A 13,445-nucleotide genomic window follows, 5' to 3' on the forward strand; every position below is an offset into this window, starting at 1 on the left:
TTTATCCTGCAGCCCTGGCAGCTAGGCCCAGCCTGCTCCCAGCGTGGGGCTCCAGCAGCCCCTGCCAGCACCTGCCTGGTCCTGGCAGCCCTGGAGGCTGCTGGCCAAGCACAATCACCCTGCTGTTGACACAGTTGTTGATTTTCAGGAGGGTAGGGAGGGACAGGAGGAGAGAGGCAGCAAAGGCATTTAATGCCAGCCTGGCTAATTTGCAGTTGGCCCTAGCAATCCTGCACCCCCCACAGCTGCCTGCGAGAGGCTTGGGGTTTCAATCCCCCAGCAGCTTGGGCCACACACCACACAGTGCCCAAGTCCCGCTTGAACCCACAGCACCACACCACAGGCAGTCCCCATCCCCAGGGCCCCCATAGGCAGGGCCCCCATGCATGTTAGTGCACACCAAAACCCCTCCTCCCTTGTGCTGGCACACACAACTTGTAGCTGAATAAGGCCCCTGATCTCTGGGAGCCCCTGGCCACCTTGTCTTCAAATGCCCAGTACTCACTCTCCCCGCAAAGTCATAGTGTGCCCGGGTCCTTGGTGAGGAACAGGACCATCTGATATGCCCTTAGAGGCCCAGGTGGGGCCGCTGGGAGATGTGGAGGGGACCTGCGCTTATGACCTTCTCCTCCCTCTGACCTGTTCTCTCCCCCCACCCTCCAGGTCTTTATGTTATGTCTTTCAGGGAACTTTCCCTGGCTGCCCAAATCTGGTGTGGGCGCTCCCGAAGCATCCTGCCCTGTCCCTCCCTCCCCTCGGTTTGTCAGTACCGGTATCAGTTACTTACTTCACTTTCTCAAAGCTGTGTAAGGGCTGTGCTGGCCTCATGGCCTTTCAGCCCCAGCCCAGGGTGGCCCGGCATAGCCACAAGGCAGGTGCTCCCTACATACCTGCCTCAGGGACGGAGGACCTGAGAAGGGCCCTACAGGCCCCAACATCCACTCCATCTCCACCCCAAGTTCCTGCTTTTCAATCACCTCTTGGATTAGTAAGGCCCCGTGGCTGCTTAAAAGGCCAATGTGCTTCTGGAGTTACCTGTTAATCTGTCCATGCACCTAGATTGGTAAAGCTACCTAGCCAAGCTATCTCCTTAGAGATCAAGGAGCACGGATCCTGAAGGGCAAGGAATGGATGAATTTAGATGGTGGGAGGTGGAGAGAGAAGGCAGGAATATAAAGAAGACCCTGTGAGTTGAGGAACAGAAGAAGGGCCTGGGGCAGGGGTTGCTATCAGGTGAGGCAGAAACTTCCCCTCTTCCCCATGTGCCTCCTTTCAGTCTTACATGCCCCATCTGAGAGCTCCTAAACCCCATCAGTCCTGGCTCCGCAGTCAGGAGGTCCCTTACACCTGTGGCCAATTGGCCCAAGAGGGCTCAGGCTCAATAAAGGGTGTCAACGGTCCAACAGACCCTCTCTAAACTGCCAAACACACCAACACTCACACACAACCCCCCTTCCCACACACACACACACACACACAAAATTCTGGTTCTCCAAACTTAAAGTTAATCAGTGCCCAGAAAAGGGCAACACAGATAGCCAAAATCAGTCCCAAATGGAGAGTGCCACCATGGTGAGGAGTATGGATCCAAGGTCAGGTGAACCCAGTAGAAGAAAAGGGGAATTTACATTACGAAAACCAAAGGTTCCTGATGCTTTCAGCCAGTTCCAACAGGCCGTTGTGTACAGTTGTACAGACTGTGCATTGCACAACTCTAAGACAGGCCCATTCACCTAGACTTGTACACCCATTTCAAGGATTCTCTGGCCGAGAGCAGTCAAGTCCATCCCTTGTCTACCTCAGATATGAAAGAGAAAGCCCTCTTGCTACCCACCTCTACCTAAGTCAAGATTTGACACAGGTCCCCTTCCTTTGTTCTCTGACCCTGTTTCCTGTTCTGGTCCCTAGTAGTTTACGGACTAAGGTACCTTACCCAACTAAGAGGAGAGGCCTCCTCTCCCTGCCCCACCAGCCCCAGTTAGGGAGCCCACCATTGAGTCTTTCTCAACCACTCTTCTCTTCCTCAGCTCCTTGCCCTGGCCAGACACTGCCATATTAAGTGCTCCTGGGCAAGGGGGATGGCTGGGGTTCCATGATGTTTATGTCTGCACACATAAACACATACACCACACCTGGCCCTCCACACACACACTCATCACACTCACAGATACACACATCACACTCAGTCCTCCACAAACGCACACACACCTGGCCCTCCACACACACACACACACACACACCCCACTCACATTACAATCACACACACATCACACTTAGCCACCTCTCCCCACCACATACACACACCCCACCAGCAGCCAAGAAACAAGGAGCCACACAAGCCTGAGAAATGGCAGGGACTGAAGGGGCCACTCCCTCTGCTTTCAAGAGCACCCTATTCAAGCCCCACTGCCCTCACCCCACCTGCCTGAGTGCCGGCTGTACCTGCACACAGGCTTCCTTCCACCCCTCCTCATTACCTTTTATTCCCCCTTCTTTCCCCACCCTACCCCACCCTCATGGAACAGGCCCGAACCAAAACCTCACAGGGATGGTTGAGTGACTTCAGACTCCAGTAGGGCTGGAGGGTGGGGAGAGGTTGTTCGCGTGAGGGTGAGGGACCTCACACCCCGCACAGGCTGAGGGCTGAGACAGAAAATCCTCCTCACCCTCCACTCTGAGGAATGCCAGGTCCTGCCTTGTGTGGCCAGGCAAGAGTTAATGCTTTTAAGTCAGTGTGAAGGCAGCTCACGCCAAGGCTCCCCTCCCTGTCTGGCCTTTCCTAGGCGCCAGGGCCAAAGCAGGAGGCCCCATGAGTCCCGGGCAACCCCCCCACCCCTGCCCCCAGAGCCCGCCAGGGGGTCCATGGGGCCCACTCAGTTGTCATCGTGAAAGGGCATCAGCCCAGTCTGACACATTTCCACAACCACTCCTCCTGCCAGATCCCTCTTAGCACTGGTCAAGCCGTGCGTGCCTCCTCTTGGTCTTCCGTGGAAACAAACACGATGACATTTCTGTTTCACTATTTGGCAATATTAGATGTATTTTAAATCCTTTTCATCCTGATGACAAAGGTGCTACACATTGTTGTATTACTTTTAGAGACTACAGAAATAAGAAAATGAATATGAGCCACGATCTTTGAAAAAAAAAAAGAAGTCATGGCCAGGCACGGTGGCTCACGCCTGTAATCCCAGCACTTTGGGAGGCCTAGGCGGGCGGATCACCTGAGGTCCGGAATTCGAGACCAGCCTGACCAACACAGAGAAATCCCGTCTCTATTAAAAATACAAAAAATTAGCCGGGCATGGTAGCGCATGCCTGTAATCCCAGCTACTCAGGAGGCTGAGGCAGGAGAATCGCTTGAACCTGGGAGGTGGAGGTTGCTGTGAGCCGAGATGGCACTATTGCACACACCAGCCTGGCCAACAAGAGCAAAACTCCGTTTCAAAAAAAAAAAAAAGAGGCCAACAAAGAATATTGACCACCCCCAGCTACAGGAGCTGGAGTTAGAGCTGCTCTGCCTGCTGCACCTCCTCTAACTCAGCACCTGTCCCGCATGCTGGACTTACAAGAAAACCTTCAAATGGCTAGTCCTGGACCCCCACAGCACCTGCCTTTCTCTACACCAACTCAGCACAGGACCTGAGTCTGCATCGGGGCACCATCAGCCATACCTGGGAGCAGGCCCTGCCCCCAGATTCCTCACCCCCTTTGTTGGGGGATGGGAGGGGGCGGGACCAAGGTCCTCTGGGAACTAGTTCTCACCCCATCTTGTTCCACAGGCTGCACATTCCATTCTCAGTCAAGCAGGGGGCGGGGACTGGGGGAGGTAAGGCAGAGGGGAGGAGAACAGTCTGGCCTCCTCTGGGGCGGATCCCCCAGGGAGCTCTGGGCTTGGCAGGCAGGGATTAGGACCAAAACCACCAGAGCGGGAGGGGAGCCAGGAGGGCTCCTGCCTAGTCTGTGGCCCCTTCTCTCTCCTCTCAAGCCAAAACACTGACACCCTAGCTTGGACATGTCCCCGGAAGACACAGGGGGACAATGTCGGGGGGTAACACTAATACCCTTCCCCCCAACCCTGCCCCAATCCCTGGGGCAGTTTATGGGGCTTCATGCCAAGGCTATTTAAATGCTAAGGCCACCATTGCGGGGAGAGTGGAGGGAACTGAATTCCAAATTTGATGACTTCCCAGTGTCAGACTTCCTGTGACCAAAAGGGTGTGGGTATCAAAAGCTATTTGGGAAGAAAGGTGGCAGCTGGAGATACTGTCCCCACTTCTAACTTCTTTTCCTCTACTATGCCATACACATTCCTTTCCCCAAAAAAAACACCCCTGGCTGAAGCCCTCAACATGTGGGTACAGATCTCGGGACGTCTCCTAGCTGTGCACATCCTGTGTACACTCAGCACTCTGAGATACCAGGCCACACACACAACACATCCTGGGGCTTTGGTTTGCCCATGGATGACCTCAGGAGGAGGCAGAGGAAACCTCAGCCACTTCCTCCTCACCTCGCAGCCTCTAGGAGGTCTGACCACTGCTGCTGTTCCATCTGAGACCATTGAGATCCTCCCTGACAGCACCACAATGTGCTCCTGCCAGGAGTGAGCAGGGAGGCAGGCCTCAGGGCCTCCTTCACAAAAGACGCAGTCCATGGAAGGAGAGGGGTCTTCCAAAAGCAAGAAGGACCTCCTGCCACCCACTAAGGCAGGAGAGCCACCTGGAGTAGCAGGTTGTAGCTACAACGTTCTATGCTGTGAGGCCAGGCTCGGTGGTTCTCACCTGTAATCCCAGCACTTTGAGAGGCTGAGGTGGGCGGATCACCTGAGGTCAGGAGTTTGAGATCAGCCATGGCCAACACGGTGAAACCCCATCTCTCCTAAAAATACAAAAATTAGCCAGGCATGGTGGCGCACGCCTGTAATCTCAGCTACTCAGGAGATGGAGGCAGAATTGCTTGAATCCAGAAGGCGGAGGTTGCAGTGAGCCAAGATTGCACCACTGCACTCAGGCCTGGGAGGCAGAGCAAGACTCTGTCTCAAAAAAAAAAAAAAAAAAGGTTCTATGCTGTGGACTACACAGACTGGACAGATTCTTTTTTTTTTTTGGGACAGAGTCTTGCTCTGACACCCAGGCTGAAGTGCAGTGGTGGAGTGATCTAGGCCCCAGGTTCACACCATTCTTCTGCCTCCGCCTCCCCAGCAGCTGGGACTACAGGTGCACACCGCCACACCCGGCTACTTTTTTTGTATTTTTAGTAGAGACAGGGTTCCACCGTGTTGGCCAGGATGGTCTCGATCTCCTGACCTCATGATCCGCCCACCTCAGTCTCCCAAAGTGCTGGGATTACAGGCGCGAGCCACCGCGCCTGGCTCAGAAATCTTTTCCTAGGGGAGCTGCAAAGGCTTCATCATCATGGGGCTTTAAGTTGGGTCCATGGCATACAAGTGCTCTTAGGAGGGAACTACCATATCACTGCTCCTCCGAGAAAGTATTTACATTTTTTAAAAAGCAGTCACTCTTGATCAGAGAAGCTGACAGAGGTCGGAGGAACCCTGCTGAGCTGGCCTGCAGCAATCTTTGAACCAAGTCTTCCCAAGAACTAAGGAAAGGCCAGTCAAAAGGCAGGCAGTCACCGAGGCAAAGACCACCATCCAGAGCATGCCTTCCTGCTTCGGGGCAGGGAGCTGACAGGAGAGGGAAAGCAATCCTCCATGGATCTAATTCCCCATCTGGTAAAAGGCATTGTGATGGCCTCCCTGGCTGACACATCCGGGTTCCAGAAAGGGGACTAGCAAAGGGTGAGGACCGCAACGAGTTCAGGCAGGAGCGAGCCCTCTTAAGCAAACACTGAGCACAAAAATAACTCCCATTCAAAGCACGATTTACTGTGTGCCTGGCCGGCCCTCCCAGCACAGAGCCCTTTTCAAACACTCAGCTTCACCCCTGAATGTGGCTGGGGGAGGGGGCTCAGGAGCACAGCTGCATTTGAATTCCACTTTTTCCGGTGGTGTCAGCTTCCTGGAGACTTACCCAGGGGAGCTGCCCAATAAGGACCAATCTCAAAGCACCCCCAGAGAGGAGAAAACCTTTGTAGAATCCAGTGTCAGCCTCTCAAGGGCGAGGACACCTAGATCCCTTGGTGGAATAGGCCTAGCTCAACCAACACTTGTCTGGTAATAGCAAACCCCAGCTTACTATTCGTGGAGCGCTGTTGCTACAGACATCATCAGCCATTAGCCTCCCAACAGTTCTAAGAGGAAGGTATTGGCCGGGGGCGGTGGCTTGCGTCTGTAATCGCAGCACTTTGGGAGGCCGAGGCGGGCAGATCACCTGAGGTCAGGAGTCCAAGACTAGCCTGGCCAACATGGCAAAACCTCGTCTCTACTAAAAATACAAAAATTAGCCAGGCGTCATGGCACGTGCCTGTAGTCCCAGCAACTCAGGAGGCTGAGGCAGAAGAATCGCTTCGACCTGGGAGGCGGAGGTTGCAGTGAGCTGAGATCACGCACTACATGATGAGTGAGACTCTGTTGCCAAAAAAAAAAAAAAAAAAAAAAAAAACATTAGCCGGACGTGGTGGTGGGTGCCTGTAATCACAGCTACTCAAGAGGCTGAGGCAGAAGAATCACTTGAACCTGGGAGGCAGAGGTTGCAGTGAGCCGAGATCGCGCCATTTGCACTCCAGCCCAGGCAACAAAATCGAAATTCCATCTCCAAAAAAAAAAAAAAAAAAGGAAGGTATTATCACTGTTACCGTCCCATTTCACAGGAGGGAAAACAGAGGCTCGGAGATGTTATGGGACAAATATTTCTCCTGACCCTAAATCCTTCTCACTGTGGATGTGTTTTCCTAAGTCTACCAATTACCACAGTAGCAAAATGCCCACTATGGGACTCTCCCACCAGAAGGAATGACGGGGATAAGGGTGCAGGTGGAACATGGGGTATTTTCCAGAGCTGAGGCAGCACTGAACATCATCCATGACTGACCCTGGCACTCTTGATCACAAAATCTGAGTTGGAGGTGGAAAGCCCTCCCCAAGCAAGTCTAATCCAAGTCATCAAGTCAGCCTCCTAACTTGCCTGATTCCATCCTTGCTCTCCTTGAAGCTCTTCACTACTTAGCAGCCAAAGTGATCTCTCTGTTGTACATATTTTTCACTTATGAAGTAATTTGGCCGGGTGCTATGGCTCACACCTAGAATCCCAGCACTTTGGGAGGCCGAGGATGGTGGGATCATTTGAGGTCAGGAGTTCGAGACCAGCCAAACCAACATAGTGAAATACCATCTCTACTAAAAATACAAAAAAATTAGCCAGGTGTGGTGGCACACACCTGTAGTCCCAGCTACTCAGGAGGCTGAGGCAGGAGAATCACTTGAACTTGGCAGGTGGAGGTTGCAGTGAGCCAAGATCACACCACTGCACTCCAGCCTGGGCGACAGAGTGAGAGTCCATCTCAAAACAAACAAATAAACAAGCAAACAAAAATAATTCATGACCATTGTAGAAAAGTAAAAAAAAAAAGGGAGATAAGGAAATTAAAACCATCCATATGTCTAGGATCCAGAGCTAACCTCTGTAAATATTCTGACGCATCCTCCCAGATTCTGTCCATGCGTGTGTGCACGATGGCCATGTGTACACTTGCAATTCTCTGTACAAGATTAAGGCTGTACTCTGCAGTTTTATATCCTGATTTTGTCACTTCTTATGTAATTTTCCAGGTTATAAACTGCTATTAACCACGTTTTGGGGAATGGTTTGTACACCCACCCGGTACTAAATTCAGAAAGGACGAAAGGGTCTACAGCAAAAACAATCTTTTCTCCATCCCATCCCTCAGCCACCATTTCCCTCCCTTGGGGCAACTAGTCCCAAATAATCTTTTAAAATCATGGAGCAGATCATGTCACTCCCCTACTTAAAACTCTCTGATGGCTTGCCATCACCCTGCAATAAAATCCAGGCTCCTAATCAGTCTTACTCTCTGGCTCTCCTCTGATTTCTCTGATTTCTCCAGTCTCTCGTCTCCAGCCACATAGCTGTTGCCCCTGTTCTGGCCTTAGGGGGTTTCATTTGCTATTCCCTCTGCCTGCAATCCCCCATCTCCAGGTCTTTATGCAGCTGGCTCCTCACCCTTCAAGGCCTGGGCTGAGCCGTCCTCTCCCCCAGGTGGCCTTCACTGGCCTCCCAATCTAGGGCCACCACTGCCTGACCTACATATGTTTTCTATCACATCACCCTGTGGTATTTCTTTCACATTGCATGTCATAGTCTGATAGTCTTGGTTACTTAAAATTATTTACTGTCTGTCTCCCCACAATAGAAAGATGCCTCTTTGAAGGCAGGCACACTGCCTGTCTTGTTCTCCCCTGTTATCCCACTGCGTAGCACAGGCCCTGGCACATAGCAGGTGGTCAACAATTTCTGTTGAAGGAGTGAATGGGGTGACTGCAGTGTCAGTTGTCATAACTAAAAACTGCCAATTGCAGGATCGCCAACACGAAGAAGCAACCTTCTGGCCATCCCCCTCATGCCTGGGGTGGAGGTTGGAGGGTCTGAGAAAGGAGGACAGGAGCCTGTTGTCCAAGGCAGTGTGGCTGGACAGCAGCACCCTGTTCTTCCTCCTGGTTCCTCAGCTCACCCCTTACCTCTGCTATGCATTTGCAGAATCCCGAATCAGACAAGGAACTTGTGACAAACCCAAATTCCTAGAAAATCCTCCAACTGCAAGTGGAAAGTTGGAGGTGACACTTTTGCCCCTCACCCCAAATCCCACATCCAGTCTACCCAGGCAGCTGTGCTATTCCATGTTTCCAAGTGAGTCCAGCAGCAGGAGACACAGACGCTACCCAGGGAGCAGGGCTCCTCCTGGGACAGTCCCAGCCCATCCCACCTGATTCTTCCCCTGGGCCCCTGACACCTGGGCTCTTCTCTCTAGAAATTCACCCAGCCCCAGAGACACAAATGCACATCCAATCCTGATCCAGCAGCCCAGGCTGAGGATGCTCAAGGGACACCCTTTTGGAGACACTTCCTTCCTGGGACCTGATTTCCATGGAGAGAACACTGCAGTTGAGCCAAGATTGATTTTTAAGAATGAGGAAGGGAGGGAATAAAATGCTTTCACAAAAATTGTGAAGGGAGGGAGAAAGGAAGGAAACAAGAAAAAGAAAAAAGACTCAAGAAGATGGCAGTAGACAAGGAATAAGAAGGATAAGTTTGATCTGAGGGGCTGGAATCAGGAAAGGGTGGGAGAGAGTACAAGATCTCCTCGTCTCCAGAAGTGGGCGATATTATAATTGATTAGTTGAGCACAAACGCCAAGTGCTCTTCTGGGCTCTGTACAAGGTCAGTTAAATAATAATGGCAATAACAGCTAATATTTATCTAGCACTTATTATGTACCAGGCACTGTTCTCAGTTTCACTTTATTAAGGCTTTTAATCCTCAAGTCAACCCCTCGAAGCGTTCATATTAACCCTATTTTATGGCTGAGGAAACTGAGGCACAGAGGTTAAGTTAAATTGCCCACAGCCACACCGCCAGGGGCATCCGGGATCTAACTCCAGCTCCAGGACTCTTAACCACTAGGCTATATTTGGCCCTCAATGATCCAGGTAGGTGGGTCCCTACCCTCCTGGAGATCATGCCTTCCAAACCAGTATCTCCCGAACGATCACGACATGCCAGTTTCAAAGATGGCTGCTTACTCTACCCATTTCGCATGCGGGAAAGTCCGAACCCACGCTGCCCATCGATGGGGAACTGGAATCCAAATGTGCTGAATCCCAGCATCTTGCGAGGTGCCTTCTAATGAAGCACAGTAGAAACAGGGGTCAGCCTCAGGCCCTGTCTCCCGACTGCGCCGAGGCGCGGATTACGGAGTCGGGGAGTCTGGGAGCCGGGGAGCCGGAGAAAAGGAGCTAGCGGGCTGGCGCCGCGTCGGACGGGTCCGAAAACAGAACCGCGGAAGGCAGGGAGACCGCCCCAAGCCCGAGGCAGAGAGCAGAAGGCAGAGAGCGGCCTGGCTTGACGGAGAGCGCCGCCCGGCCAGAACCAAGCTTGCCTCCCAGGACTGCGAAACGAACAGAGTTATGCACCCATCTTTGAAACCGGCATGTCGTGATCGTTTGGGGGATACCGGTTTGGAAGGCATGAACTCCGGGAGGTAGGGACCCACCTACTTGGACTACCGAGAGCCAAGTACAGCCTAGTGGTCAAGAGCCAGCAGCACCGTCTCTGGCCGTCTTTGGCCAGACCCCTTCACCAGCGCCAGCGCCAGCGCCGAGGCGTCCTGCCCGGAAATTCCCAGAGAGTCAAAGCAAACTTCCCAGGAAAACTCTTCGGCTTCCTCCAAGCCTCTGTCACCGTGGCGGCTGCCAAGAGCGCCAGCGGAGTCTTTGCAGCTGCCGCGGGCCCTCCAGGGCGGGAGCCGCCGCTCCAGCGTTCGGGGTCCTCCCGGAAAGGTCCAGGGCTGAAGTTCAAAATTCACTTCCCGCCCAGGCCCGGCTCACTGCCCCGCCCGGTACTCTCCAGCAACCCCCACGTCTCTTGCCCTCTACAGCTCCAGTTAGTCCTGGAGCGCCTCCAGCCTGAAGACCCATGCGGGCAGCTGGGCGAATCCCGCGGGCGATCCCTGCGCGCCTGGGGACTGGAAGCAGCCAGAGCCGGCGCACACACACAACCTTGTGTGTGCGTGTGTGTTTACGTACGGAACGCGCGGGGTGGGAAAACAATGGCGAGCCGCTGGGAACTGAGCGACTACCCGCTCCGCATCTCCCTACCCCTAGGCGCGATCAGCGTTTGCAGCGGAATCGGGATGAAAAGGCTCACCTACGATATCCCAGGGCGGGAGGTGTGGGTAGTAAAAAGCAGCCTGGGGTGGGGGTGGGGGTGGGACGGGAGCAGCCGGAGCAGAAAACAAACAGGATGCGGCGCCAGTCTGGTCCGCTGGGGAACGACCCTGAAACCGTGGCAAGGGGCGCGCGTCTGTCCCCCAGCACCCCACGCAACCATGGCGGAGGAGCTCTGCGCCTCGTCGCAGACACCTGAGCCCCACGCAGGACGCGCGCAGGTCGCCTCGGCTTCCCACTGAGAAATCCTTGAACTAGGCGCATAGTCGGGCTAATGAGAAAGACCTAGTCCTCTGCGGTCGGCGAGGAGCGGGTTGGGGGTGCACCCTAAGCTCGACCCGCGTGGTGAACGCGCGCGCGCGCGCGCGCACACACACACACACACACACACACACAAACACACACACACACACAGCCACGCACTGCCTTACAGGCTGCCACCCCTCTCCACAAGGACCCAAGTCGGCCAGGGAGGAGCCGCCTCTGCCCAGGGTTGTTGGGGGTAGGTGAGGGTCCGTCCTTCCTCGAAAAACTTTGCACGGGGTGGAAACTCGCAGGGAAGAGAGCCGGTGGGTGCCCAGAAACGTAGGGGCGCAAGTGTCAAACTTCAGAGGCTGGGGAGATGGGCGCGACGGCGCGATCATGGCGCGGAGGGGTGCACTTACTACTCAGCCAGGCGCGGGGCTCGGGGCTCGGGGCTCGCGGCTCCGCGCTCCTGCTCCAACTCCGTGCGGTCCTCGCGGCTGGCAGCCTACGCTTCCCGCTCACATGCCCCCGCGACGCCGCGGGCGGGCCGGGTTGGTGAGGCTGGGCTGGGAGGGGGCACGCCCCCCGCCGTCGGCCGGGGAGTCGCTCCGGACCCACGGCCACCCTTGGTCCGCGCCCCACGGGGGGCCGCCGTCCCGGGCGGCGAGCTTGGTTCCGGCCGGGCGGCGCCCTCTCCACCGAGCCAGGCCGCTCTCTGCCCTCTGCCCTCTGCCCTGGGTTTGCGGCCGTCTCCCTGCCTTCCGCGGTCCTGCTCCGCCACTAGTCCGACGCGCAGCCGGCCGGCCCGCCCTGCTCTCCGGCTCTCCGGCTCTCCGGCTCCACGCTCAGCGCCTCGGCTTGGTTCCGAGTCAGGGCCTACGAGGCTGACCGCTGAGCTCTGGGCTCAGACCCGGGCTCGCCGGTTCTGGACCCAGGTTCCAGGACCCGTGCTCACACAGTTCAATTCCAAGCCGGGACTGGAGCAGGGCGCTCGCTGCTCGCCGCTGCGAGGCTACTGGACAGCCTAGAGGAGAAAGAGGGAGGGAGACTGAGAGCGCGCAGGGGGAGGGGGGAGGAGGGAGGGAGGGTGGGGACATGCAGAAGAAGGGAGGGACAGAGAGTTTCCTCCTCCTCCCTGCAGCCGGGTCCATCCAGGCATCAACAGCTGGAAACCTCTGTTGGAAAGGAGAAAGCTTAAGGTTTCCGGGCGGCGGTGGAGGGTGGAGGTGGAGTGAGGGGGTGTAGAGAAGAGAAGAAAGAAGGATTCTGCCCGCTCCCACTGCCCAGGTATGCAGATCGCTACAGAGAATCTTCACTCCTTAAAGCTAGACCTAAGAAGTTACTGGTCCAACTCCAAGCCTCCTAGCCCCTCCAGACAGATAGCCTGAACTCGGGGTTTTTAAATAACCCATTTCTCTGGGAACCTGATCTCGGCCGGGCGCGGTGGCTCACGCCTGTAATCCCAGCAATTTGGGAGGCCGAGGCGGGCGGATCACTAGGTCAGGAGATCGACACAATCCTGGCTAATATGGTGAAACCCCGTCTCTACTAAAAATACAAAAAATTAGCCGGGCGTGATGGCACGCGCCTGTAACACCCGTACTCGGAAGGCTAAGGCAGGAGAATCGCTTGAAACCGGGAGTCAGAGGTTGCAGTGAGCCAAGATCGCGCCATTGCTTGCACTCCAGCCTGGGCGACCGAGCGAGACTCGGCTCAAAAAACAAACAAACAAACAAACAAACAAAAAACCTGATCTCACCTGTAGCTAGATGGATTCCTGATATCTCCAACCACTCCCTAATCCTGTCATTTGCAGCCTCTCACATAAATCTCTTATTTTCTCCTGTCCCATTATATGGGAGGGTGGGGGAGAATGCAGAGTTGGTTTCCGTTCATTCAACATATTTATCAAATGTCCACATGTGACCAGGCGCGGTGGCTCACGCCTTTAATCCCAGCACTTTGGGAGGCCAAGGCAGCATATCACCTGAGGTTAGGAGTTCGAGACCAGCCTGGTGAAACCCCCTCTCTACTAAAAATACAAAAATTAGCCGGGTGTGGTGGTGCATGCCTGTAATTCCAACTACTGGAGAGGCTGAGGCAGAAGAATTGCTTGAACCCGGGAGGCGGAGGTTGCAGTGAGTGGAGAACGGACCACCGCACTCCAGCCTGGGCAACAGAGTGAGACTCCGTCTCCAAAAAAAAAAAAACGTCTACATATGCCTGGCTTACCTGAGTGCTGGGGACACGAAGACAAATGAGACAGTGTCCTTCCCTTTCTGGACTCTGATTTTGTAAAGGAATGGGTGAATATACCATTGCAGTGAAGTGGAGA

General features: G+C 54.6%; 1 protein-coding gene across 2 annotated transcripts in view; it reads right to left on the reverse strand.

The window, feature by feature from the left end:
- Positions 1 to 12,140, reverse strand: part of SOX13 (SRY-box 13) — a 54,742-nt gene extending 42,602 nt beyond the window's left edge. The window contains exon 1 of one of the 2 annotated variants that reach the window (XM_025386827.1): positions 11,530 to 12,140. Coding sequence is in view for 1 of the 2 variants with exons in the window: in XM_025386826.1 (XP_025242611.1) it covers positions 10,845 to 11,128 (284 nt within the window). In the remaining variant the exon portion in view is untranslated. Of the gene's footprint in view, positions 1 to 10,844; positions 11,209 to 11,529 lie in introns of those variants that run through there. The other variant, XM_025386826.1, reaches the window with a different exon arrangement.
- Positions 12,141 to 13,445: the final 1,305 nt, after the last annotated feature.

This window comes from Theropithecus gelada, chromosome 1 (assembly GCF_003255815.1).
Source record: "Theropithecus gelada isolate Dixy chromosome 1, Tgel_1.0, whole genome shotgun sequence".
NCBI lineage: Eukaryota > Metazoa > Chordata > Mammalia > Primates > Cercopithecidae > Theropithecus > Theropithecus gelada.